Source organism: Procambarus clarkii, chromosome 31 (assembly GCF_040958095.1).
Source record: "Procambarus clarkii isolate CNS0578487 chromosome 31, FALCON_Pclarkii_2.0, whole genome shotgun sequence".
Taxonomy (NCBI): Eukaryota; Metazoa; Arthropoda; class Malacostraca; order Decapoda; family Cambaridae; genus Procambarus; species Procambarus clarkii.
In genome coordinates, this window is record NC_091180.1 from 31,625,834 (window position 1) to 31,637,953 (window position 12,120).

The 12,120-nt window shown below is 39.8% G+C and overlaps 1 protein-coding gene across 11 annotated transcripts in view; it reads left to right on the forward strand.

The window, feature by feature from the left end:
* LOC123758861 (Epidermal growth factor receptor pathway substrate clone 15) overlaps positions 1-12,120 on the forward strand; it is an 80,009-nt gene that overhangs the window by 47,695 nt on the left and 20,194 nt on the right. For 9 of the 11 annotated variants that reach the window (XM_069334690.1, XM_069334692.1, XM_069334685.1 and 6 more), the window contains 5 exons: positions 165-353; positions 3,271-3,331; positions 7,600-7,679; positions 8,342-8,443; positions 8,729-9,061. In XM_069334690.1, the coding sequence (XP_069190791.1) occupies positions 165-353; positions 3,271-3,331; positions 7,600-7,679; positions 8,342-8,443; positions 8,729-9,061 (765 nt within the window). Of the gene's footprint in view, positions 1-164; positions 354-3,270; positions 3,332-7,599; positions 7,680-8,341; positions 8,444-8,728; positions 9,062-11,057; positions 11,246-12,120 lie in introns of those variants that run through there. The other 2 variants (XM_069334696.1, XM_069334686.1) reach the window with 2 other exon arrangements.

Consider the following 12,120-nt stretch of genomic DNA (forward strand, 5'->3'; position numbering starts at 1 on the left):
ATTATATTAGGCCTCCTATTATAGTTCAAATTTAAACATGTGTACAATGTTTCCAGAATTAATATAAGTCGTAAGTTTACTTGAAATTTCATCAATTGAATTGATGCTCAAATTCAGTCCATGCTCAAAGGCTTATGGCAAAAGTTCAATATGATGCATTACAGGCACGCATAAAGATAACGGAACTGCAAGAACAGGAGCGACTCATGTCTGAGGTGTTGACATCTTATGATTCTGCCATTTCCTCTGGTGATGCATCATCGCTGTCAGAGTCATCCATTAGAGACATTACTCCTACTTTCTCGGATCCCAGCTACCTCCAAATAGGTCCATCTCCAACAATCTGCTCTAAGGTAAGCTGTCTGATGGTGTGGCTATTATGACAACTCGTATCATTTTTAAGGATTTTAAGACGATTTCTAGTCAAATTTGTAGTCGGTGATAAAACTAGTAATACATTATTGGTATTAACTCATAAACTGCGCAGTTGGGGTGTACTGTCGTTCTGAGTATGCTGCACTAACGAGCTATGCTGTGTTGAACACACTAGCACTACTATAAGGATGGACACTGGCCATAGATGGTCATGGCCTCTCGTATATAGGACATAAATCTGTATGTGAAACTGTATTTATCTGTATCGTCATTATAGCCACCTAGCCGAGATGTATCATTTGGCTGAGGCTACCACACATGGAATAGAAAGAAGGTATGAGAGTGGATAAAATATATTTTGTATTAACAAAATAAGATAATTAATTCTAACAATCCCTTGTATAACTACACACCGCAACAACCAATATGTGGCCAGGGTTCCTTGGTTCTGTTGGTCACTCCATACCTAAGCTGTAACCCCAAAACAGTGCTGCAATAGCCATATTGATTAGCCTCCCAAACCATGTGCTAGATACTCCCACTTTCTTTTCAAGAGTCCTTTTAGACGTTGATAAGTATGGGTGTAAGGCACCATATACACTATGACCGGATGCCAACTGCCACCCACTTGGTCTGCGGAGAGAGGGGTGCCATATATCTACTGGTCTGAAGCTTGATTTGACATTTCCTTGCCTCAAGCTTCCCTGCCTGATCAGTAGCACCTTTAGTAGGTATCTATAACTTCTTGTTACTAGTGATTGTGGGCTACAACCTTGGACAGCTACCCTCTCCTCCCTAGTTATACCTGGTTGATGGGGTTCTGGGAGTTCTTCTACTCCCCAAGCCCGGCCTGAGGCCAGGCTTGACTTGTGAGGGTTTGGTCCACTAGGCTGTTGCTTGGAGCGGTCTGCAGGCCCACATACCCACCACAGCCCGGTTGGTCCGGCACTCCTTGGAGGAATAAATCTAGTTTCCTCTTGAAGATGTCCACGGTTGTTCCGGCAATATTTCTTATGCTCGCTGGGAGGGTGTTGAACAACCATGGACCTTTGAAGTTTATACAGTGTTCTCTGATTGTGCCTATGGCACCCCTGCTCTTCACTGGTTCTATTCTGCATTTTCTTACATATCGTTCACTCCAGTACGTTGTTATTTTACTGTGTAGATTTGGTACTTGGCCCTCCAGTATCGTCCAGGTGTATATTATTTGATATCGCTGGTTTAGGCTTGTGAGTTATTCTTAGTCAGGTTAGGTTAAGTTTAAATGCTTACTTATTATCTGAGTGAACAGTCATTTTGGAGTTAGCATTTAATCTGGTAAATTAACACACCTGGATAGCTGGTTCATCTTGGTGGTGGCCAGCGCTGTTTAAAAATCAAAGTAACATATAAACTTCACAAATTGAATCAACTTATTAGTTCTCATTATAAATAAAATGAATAATGGGAGGAATACAATTACTGGTAATGTGAGCATGTAATAAATTTAATGGAAAAGCTAGTGCATGACTGTGAGAGTGATAGATATCATGCAGACAATGAGTCACAATAACGTGGCTGAAGATATGATGACCAAACCACACACCAGAAGATGAAGCGACGATAACGTTTCGGTCCGTTCTGGACCATTATCAAGCCGATTATTATCAAGCCGACAGCCAAGAAGGGGTGTGTCAGTAGATGTTTTAACTTGTTGTAAACCATGCCCAAGTCTCTCTTGGAGGAATTTGGGTCAACTTGTCTTCCTGCTCGGTATAAACAGGATAGTTCTCTGGAAACCAGAGAATCTGCCTCCTGCTAAAATAAGGTTCTTTGTCCAACATTAAAAGAAAAACTAATAAAGCAATTAAAAATGAAATGACTGAAATTCATTAAAAACCAGGACAAAAACAAAACACCATAAAATTACTTTGAGACATTTTATTAGCTTAGTCCAGTATAATGCATTTTATTTAATGGCATGAACTTGCAAATTTTGTTGCATCCTTTTGTACTGAGGTGAATTTTTTTTTGGGTAAATTTAGAGCAAGCATGAATAGTACGAGCATAAGCATAAGAAATATTGCCGGAACAACTGTGGACGTCTTCAAGAGGAAACTAGATTTTCCTCCAAGGAGTGCCGGACCAACCGGGCTGTGGTGGGTATGTAGGCCTGCGGGCCGCTGCAAGCAACAGCCTAGTGGACCAAACTCACTAGTCAAGCCTGGCCTCAGGCCGGGCTTGGGGAGTAGAACTCCCAGAACCCCATCAAGCAGGTATATGTGGGCCTGTGGGCCACTGCAAGCAACAGCCTGGTAAACCAAACTCTCACTAGTCAAGCCTGGCCTCGGGCCGGGCTTGGGGAGTAGAAGAACTCCCAGAACCCCATCAACCTGGTATCAACTAGGTATCATTGAAATACCAGCTTCAGTTCCATCAGAAATGGTATAATAATAAGGCTGCCATGAGAAGGCATCCCATACTGAGGTGCTAATAATTTTTGGACAAATTTCTCCTAATACATCTCTTAATCTTATCAGTAGAAACCATGTGGGCTGTAGAAATACTTGGTCCTAGGGTTTGATTTAATGCTTCATTGACACCACTTGGTCTGATGCCCAGTAGGAAAGAGCATTCTACATTCTCAATTACTTTTATTAAGTGCATGCAGAATTTTTTTAATCTCTAGGGATTGGATTCTTGACTGTCTTAGATGTGAGAGTCTGTGACATGTTCTAGGGTTTCGTCAAAGTGAATAAAGAAAAGTACTGTATGTATAATTATAGATGGTTTCTACTTGTAAATTATTTTTTGCTGCTAAAATATATTTTGAGGTTTGATATACAGTAGCTATTAAGCCCAATAGTATGCTGACAGATCCATTTAAACAATAATTCACCCTTCATTCCCCATCAGGAATCGCCCGTAGAGTCAGAAGCACCACAGCAGAATGGATTGCCTTCCCAGGAGACTGTCAGTGAGTATTAAAGGATAATATTTACATCCCACAAGTTGCTAAGAAACTTACATTAGTCAGTCACTTAGGGACTGTAGTGGTACGGTGCTGGACGTCAAAAAAAAGTGGCAGAAGTGAATGCTTATCAACATATAAGTTACTACTACTACTACTGTGTTAATGTTGTTGACTTTAGTTTGGTCATGTTGTGGGTGTCTAATTTTCTTTCTTATTCTGACATGTGTATGTGTGTGTGTGTTTACTGTTCATGCCTGCAGGATCATCCTGTTACATCTCTAGCCCCACTTTTCAAACTGTTGGCTGTCTAATGAACCAACTCTCAACCTAATTTTCTCTATCTTCTCTACTACATGTATTTCTCCTACAGATACCCCTGGGTGCAGCCCAAAGCAGCTGTTTAACTCTTGGGTACTTATTTTTTTGCTAGGTGAACAGAGGCATCGGGTAGAAGAAACTGAACATGTGTTTCTCCCTTGCCCGAGAATCAAATCTACACCCATTGAACTACAATTCGTGAATGCTGTCAGTGTTTGTGTAATTACCCAAGTGTAGTTGCAGGATGAGAGCCAGTGGCTGAGTGGACAGCACTTGTGACTTGTAATCCTAGGGTCCAGGCTCGATCCCCAGCGATGGTGGAAAACAAATGGGCAGAGTCTCTTTCACCTGAATGCTCCCGTTACCAAACAGTAAATAGGTACCTGGGAGTTACAGCTGTTACAGGAGGCTTCCTGTGGGGGGGGGGGTTGCAAAAAAAAAAATGATTGACAGTTGAGAGGTGGGCTGAAAGAGCAGAGTTCAACTCCTGCAAGCACAGGAAGCAGTGTTACTGTGAGGGGTGAGTCCTCTGAATGGCGTGATGTCACCAGTGGCATCCCACAGAGTTCTGTTCTTGGACCTATCCTGATTCTGATGTACATAAATGATAGACTCATTCCTTTCAATGTTTGCTGATGGTGCTAAAATTGTGAAAAGGATTAAGACAGAGGAGGACAGCAAAAGACTACAAGATGGTTGACCTTGACAGAGTAAAAGGAATGGTCCAAAAAATAGCTACTAAAGTTTAATTTGGGTAAGTGTAAAGTAATGAAAATAGGTAAAGGGAGCAGGAGGCCAGTCATAAGGTACCAATTGGGAGATGAAATCCTTCAGGAATGAGGAAGAGAGAATGATCTGAGGAATTGATATCACGCCAGACCTGTTCCCTGATGGCCACTTCAAAAAGGATATCATTAGTGGTGTAGATCCATATGCAGACGAGGAGTCACAATAACATGGCTGAAATATGTTGACCAAACCACACACTAGAAAGTGAAGGGACGACGGCATTTCGGTCCGTCCTGGACTATTCTCAAGTCACAATCGACTTGAGAATGGTTACCTTACCTTGAGGTTACCTTAAGGTTACCTTGAGGTGCTTCCGGGGCTTAGTGTCCCTGCGGCCCGGTCGTCGACCAGGCCTCCTGGTTGCTGGACTGATCAACCAGGCTGTTAGACGCGGCTGCTCGCAGCCTGACGTATGAGTCACAGCCTGGTTGATCAGGTATCCTTTGGAGGTGCTTATCCAGTTCTCTCTTGAACACTGTGAGGGGTCGGCCAGTTATGCCCCTTATGTGTAGTGGAAGCATGTTGAACAGTCTCGGGCCTCTGATGTTGATAGAGTTCTCTCTCAGAGTACCTGTTGCACCTCTGCTTTTCAACGGGGGTATTCTGCACATCCTGCCATGTCTTCTGGTCTCATGTGATGTTATTTCTGTGTGCAGGTTTGGGACCAGCCCCTCAATTATTTTCCACGTGTAAATGGTCCAGGACGGACCGAAACGTCGTCGTCCCTTCACTTTCTAGTGTGTGGTTTGGTCAACATTAGTGGTGTACACAAGGCTGGCAAGCATAAGAGTTGCCTTTTAGAAACTTGTGTAACAAGTCATTCAGAACCTTGTTTACCTCATAAGTTAAACCAGCCCTGGAGTATGTAGCTCGAGCATGGGGTCCATATCTAGTCAAACACAAAACGAAGTTAGAAAAAGTTCAGAGGTGTACCACAAGACTAGTCCCCGAGCGGAGAGGTATGAGCTGTGAGGAAAGACTGCTGGAATTAAATCTCGGTACACTGCGAAACAGAAGAGCTAGGGAAGACATGATTACCACCTACAAAATTCTCAGCAGTCGACAGGGTAGATAAGGTCAAATTGTTTAGCATGGGTGGTACATGAATAAGGGGACAGAGGTAGAAACTTAGTAGGTAAGTTAAATATTAACATTAAATATTGGGAAAATATATATTAATTATGAAGTAAATAACCTATGATAATATTATGGTTAACTGGGTACGTATTTCTTAATCAAGAATATATGTCAACGAAATTCCATACAAAACAATGCACATGGACCACATGGATATTGGAATTTTTTCATTGTCAGAGTAGTTAACAAATAGAATGCATTAGGAAGTGAGGTGATGGAGGCAGACTCCATACACAGTTTCAAATTTAGATATGATGGAGCCCAGTAGGCTCAGGAACCTGTACAACACACACAAAAAATATGCAAGGAATATATGCGATGCTTTCCAACTTCAGACTTACTTTTAACTACATGGATGGTGAAATACTAAAGAAACTGTTCATGACTTGAGACCAAAATTGGAATATGCAGCAGTTGTATTTTGCCTATATCTCAAGAAGCACATCAATGAATGGAAAAGGTGCAAAGACATGCTACAAAATGGCTTCCAGAACTAAAAAACAAAGAATTATGAGGAGAGGCTAGAGGCGTTAAATATGCCAAAGCTAGAAAATGGAAGAAAAAGTGGTGATATGATCACCACTTACAAAATACCTGTAATAACAGAAATTGACAGAGGAATTGCTGAAACTAGCAACTTAAAGAACAAGATGACACAAATTCAAACTAAGGAAACAAAAGGGGGGAAAAAATATTAGAATGTTTTCTATTGCAAACAGTGGTAGACGGAACAAGTTAAGTGATAGGGTGGTGGAGGCCAAAACCATCAGTAGTTTCAAAGCGTTATGTGACAAAGAGTACAGGGAAGACAGGACACCACGAGCATAGCTCTCATCCTGTAACTATTGGTAATTACCAGTTGTGACAGTTGTAAGGTGGAACCAAAGAGCTAAAACTCAACCACTATAAGCACAACTAGGCGAGTACTGTACTGTACTTGTGGTGTCCTGTCTTCCCAATACTCGGGCGCATAACGTTTTGAAACTACTGATGATTTTAGCATCCAATACTTTCTCGCTTAACTAAAGTGTCTGATATCTTAACATGCTTAAAAAAATTTTGTACTTAAGAAAGATCATTTATGTAAACAATGAGCGTGATTGGTGCGAATACCAAGCCTCGAGTGTTTCCACTCATACTTCTCTCCTCAGTGTTCAAACTTTTTAAAAAGCCTTTTGTGTGGGACTTTTTACAAGTTCTGGATAAATGCACATTGTCTCTTTCCTGAAGGATCTCTGTGGTACCCTATCTTCTTGAGGTTATCTCAATGATTTCGGGGCTTAGCATCCCTGTGACCCGGTCCTTGACCAGGCCTCCTTTTTGTTACACACCCCCAGGAAGCAGCCCGTAGCAGCTGTCTAACTCCCAGGTATCTATTTACTGCTAGATGAACAGGGCTTCAGGTGAAAGAAACTCTGCCCATTTGTTTCCACCTCCGCTGGGAATTGAACCCGGAACCTCAGGGCTGCGAATCCTAAGCACTGTCCACTCAGCTGTCAGGCCCTACCATAAAACCGAGTATATTTGTAAGGCATGACCTTCCAGTTAAAAAACCATACTACCTCTTTATTACTGATATTTTCTTGAATGTATTCCACCCATTTGACTTTAATTACCTTCTCGAGTGGTTTGGATGCTACACTTGTCAATGATAGTAAACTTTAATTTTTGTTTTATATAAATTTGAACTACATTTGCAATTTTACCTTATGTTTTCAAGATTTCTCATCTTGAAATTTCTGTGATAATCTGAAGTGGCTTGCTGAGCTAGTGAGTGCACTCCTTCAGTATCTAAGGTGAAACTACCTCATTTTACTGTTTTTTGTCTACCTAAATTGCTAAGGAGTTTTTATATGTTATCTCTAGATACATCCAAGTGCTTTGGTTAGGCTCTAAAAGTCTATAATGTATTCTCTGTTGCAGATGAATTACTTGGGGTTCTGATATTGTGATGCCTCTACTTCCCGTCATCAATAAATGTAAACTTTTATTTTACGTAAACGTAAATTGTTTTATTTCATTTGCAGGTAATTCTAAAGCCAAAGATACCTCATTTTCCGGGGCACACGATCCCTTTGCTGCAGCCTTTGGTGGACAACAAAATAATGTGAGTGCTTCTGTGGTTCTGCTTGCATGAGTATTATTAAGAGCTGGACCTAGTAAGTGGTTTCTGATAAGTGGATAATAAGTGGCTTGGACATTGTCACTCGGTTACCCATAGTTTTTTGTTATATTTTAAAGATACTGCTGGAAAGAGCAGATATGTTTTCATTTATTTAGTACCGTACTAAAAGTGTTTAAAATACTGGTACAGTGGCACCTCAATTAAAGTGTTTAATCCGTTTTGGCACCGAGCTCGTTATTTGGAAAACTCGTCTTGTGAAACAACAAAAAAACTGTCGTAAAAGGTGTCCGAGAATTAGCAGGAACGCTCGTTAATCAGGAAAAGCTCGTTAGTAGAGACAAATGTTCTGCGAGTGGCTCGCTCGTTACTCAAAATGCTCGTAGATAGAGCCGCTCATTAATCGAGGTGCCACTGTATATTATTTTCGTTTAACACTTTGGCTCATTGTTAGACCAAACAAAATTAAGGTAGTGAAATTGTTGCTGTTGCAAAAGGGTTAATATAGTTATGCTTACTCTGTGTATCCAGCTAGCCCAATGAACTGTTTAAGAAATAAATTGTTTGCCAATTTTCAAAAATAGAAAATATATGGTAATTTTCTGGCACACTTAGTTATAATAAATTTTGTTTTATTTGTGTTTTAGGTTGATGTGTTTGGCAATTGGGACCAAAATCCAGCAGCTACTGTCAATCCACCAGCTTCAGTTGACCCATTTGGAGGAGATTCCTTTGCCTCACAAGCAAAGGTAGGCTCTTGAGAGTATTATTCACTACTCAAAAATAGTAGTGGGTGTCTAATTTAGTATTATTCACTACTCGCTAGAAATGTATCCAAAACTCGCCTTACTGCTGTTCATAATTGGGGGGTCAGCTTGTATGTATACATATATATGGTACTGCTTCTTTGCAAGAAGTTTTCTAGCTAGTGATGTTATGTATAGCATAACATCACTAGTTAGTAGTAGGAATATTGTTATATATATATATATATTAATGTGCATCATTATTTCTTCTTTGTCTTCCCCACTTAGGGTGCTAATGATCCATTTGGAAGTGAGCCATTCAGTTCAGGTGGTGGTCCTCCTCCGAGACCTGAGAGTCCTACTCCAGCTCTTCCACCCAAGAAATCTAAGCAGCCACCTCCAAGACCTGCACCTCCTAAAACCCGGCCAGTAAAGCCGCCACCACCACAAATTAACTCTAATAATAATCCCACTAGTAATCCTACTACGAAAACTAATACGAATTCAAATGCTGTCCCCAATGACCCTTTTGTCGGAGGTTGGGGAGACAACAAGACTGCCAACACCATAAATAACGACGGTTTTGCAGACTTTGCCAACTTTGCCGATTTTGATACTAAGGTGAGTCGCGTTTTCACTTGGAATGAAAGTAACTTTGAGCTTTATAAGTTGTATTGCTAATGTATGCATTGCTTTCATGGGTGTGTAGAGCACGTTAGGCTTTCAAACTTGAGAAAGACTACCTCTTTTCATTTCAATTGTATGAAAGGATTAAGAAACATTGTACCATGAGAAATTAGTTGATTTTATTGCCCACGAATAGAATATAAAAAAAGTACAGTTCAATGAAAATACATATTGACGTGACAGTAAAAGAGAACATAAAATCAAATCGAGTACAGAAATTTTAATAATTGCTTTCTTAAGCCTCACACTGTGCACCCATTTTTTTTTTTCACATAAAAATTTTTTTTTTACAAATTTTCCAGTTTACCAGTGCCTCCCGCCTAGTAACGATCATACTTGAATTCTTTAATAATTTTTTTTCTGCTTTTTTTGTTTCTGAACATATCAGTAAGTATTATATATCATGCCAAGGGTCCCAGGAAAATCAGATGGTAAGGTTTAACCTAAGAAAACAAATGTGAGGATGACGATAAAGGTAAAACAAGCTCATTCGTTAACACGAAAATGGTATGCGGGTTGTTGAACTAGCTAGGTAGTACAACAAATCTGTCGATGATATGCACCGTATTTGCTAAGAAAATGGACATTATAAGTGCTAAAGTGGCAAAAGGCATAACAACAATCACGAAACAAAGAACACAAACACTTGAGGATGTTGAAAAGTTATTAATTTGGATACACAACAAGGCGTTAGCAGGCGATAGCATTTCAGAGGTCATCATTTGTGAAAAAGCAAGGCATGAAGATCTCATTAAGAAAACCCCTGGAAGGAGTGATGCAGATACAAAAGAGTTTAATCGAGACTTGGGAAGACTGTGCCATCATTTGATTTCATATATATATATATATATGTCGTACCTAGTAGCCAGAACGCACTTCTCAGCCTACTATGCAAGGCCCGATTTGCCTAATAAGCCAAGTTTTCATGAATTAATTGTTTTTCGACTACCTAACCTACCTAACCTAACCTAACCTAACTTTTTCGGCTACCTAACCTAACCTAACCTAACCTAAAAAGATAGGTTAGGTTAGGTTAGGTAGGGTTGGTTAGGTTCGGTCATATTTCTACGTTAATTTTAACTCCAATGAAAAAAAATTGACCTCATACATTATGAAATGGGTAGCTTTATCATTTCATAAGAAAAAAATTAGAGAAAATATATTAATTCAGGAAAACTTGGCTTATTAGGCAAATCGGGCCTTGCATAGTAGGCCGAGAAGTGCATTCTGGCTACTAGGTACGACATATATATATATATATATATATATATATATATATATATATATATATATATATATATATATATATATATATATATATATATATATATATATATATATATATATATATATATATATATATATAATGTCGTACCTAGTAGCCAGAACTCACTTCTCAGCCTACTATGCAAGGCCCGATTTGCCTAATAAGCCAAGTTTTCATGAATTAATGTTTTTTCGTCTACCTAACCTACCTAACCTAACCTAGCTTTTTTTGGCTACCTAACCTAACCTTACCTATATATATAGGTTAGGTTAGGTTAGGTAGGGTTGGTTAGGTTCGGTCATATATCTACGTTAATTTTAACTCCAATAAAAAAAAATTGACCTCATACATAGTGAAAAGGGTAGCTTTATCATTTCATAAGAAAAAAATTATAGTAAATAAATTAATTCAGGAAAACTTGGCTTATTAGGCAAATCGGGCCATGCATAGTAGGCTGAGAAGTGCGTTCTGGCTACTAGGTACGACATATATATATATATATATATATATATATATATATATATATATATATATATATATATATATACACACACACACACACACACACACACACACACACACACACACACACACACACACACTTCTTCCACTTGGTCCTTCCACTTGGACTGGTCGGTATAGCTAAGGTCTCGCTGCTTGCAGGTTTGAGTTCGATCCCCCGATGGTACACGAGGCTGGTCAGTGTTTAGGAAGAGTCACGGCCTCAGAGTGGGGTCTGCCGCAGGTGGCCGGAAGGTCGAAAGCTCGAGCCCAATCTATTTTGAAGGGCAAGAGCTACGAGGAGAGGTTAGAAGCATTAAATATGCCAAAACTAGAAGACAAAAGAAAAAGAGGTGATATGATCACTACGTACAAAATAGTAACAGGAATTGATAAAATCGACAGGGAAGACTTCCTGAGACCTGGAACTTCAAGAACAAGAGATCATAGATTTAAACTAGCTAAACACAGATGCCGAAGAAATATAAGAAAATTCACCTTCGCAAATAGAGTGGTAGACGGTTGGAACAAGTTAAGTGAGAAGGTGGTGGAGGCCAAGACCGTCAGTAGTTTCAAAGCGTTATACCTGTATGACAAAGAGTGCTGGGAAGACGGGACACCACGAGCGTAGCTCTCATCCTGTAACTACACTTAGGTAATTACACTTAGGTAATTACACACACACACACACACACACACACACACACACACACACACACACACACACACACACACACACACACACACACACACACACACACACACACACACACACATATACACACACACATATACACATATACACATATACACATATACACATATACACATATACACATACACATACACACATACATACATACATACATACATATACACCCATACACACACACCCATACACACATTAGGCTAGAAGTGAGGAAAGAATTGGCATCTAACCCGAAGTTGGTGCAAAACACAGTTGATCGGAGTAAGTCCCTGATCATTTTTGGCTGCAAAGAAAAGGCGATAACATCTAGGTCAGAAAGAGCTGTAGAAGAAGCTAAAGTAGTAGATAAAATTGTTGGGCTCGTGGAAGGTCTTACAAACAGAGAGAATGTGTGCGACTACAGGAGAATAGGCAGGTACGTAAAAGGGAAAGATCGACCTTTGAGGATCACCCTAAACGGTGCCAAACAGATGGAAGAAGTACTAAGGAATGCTAGAAAATTGCAAAGGGATGAGG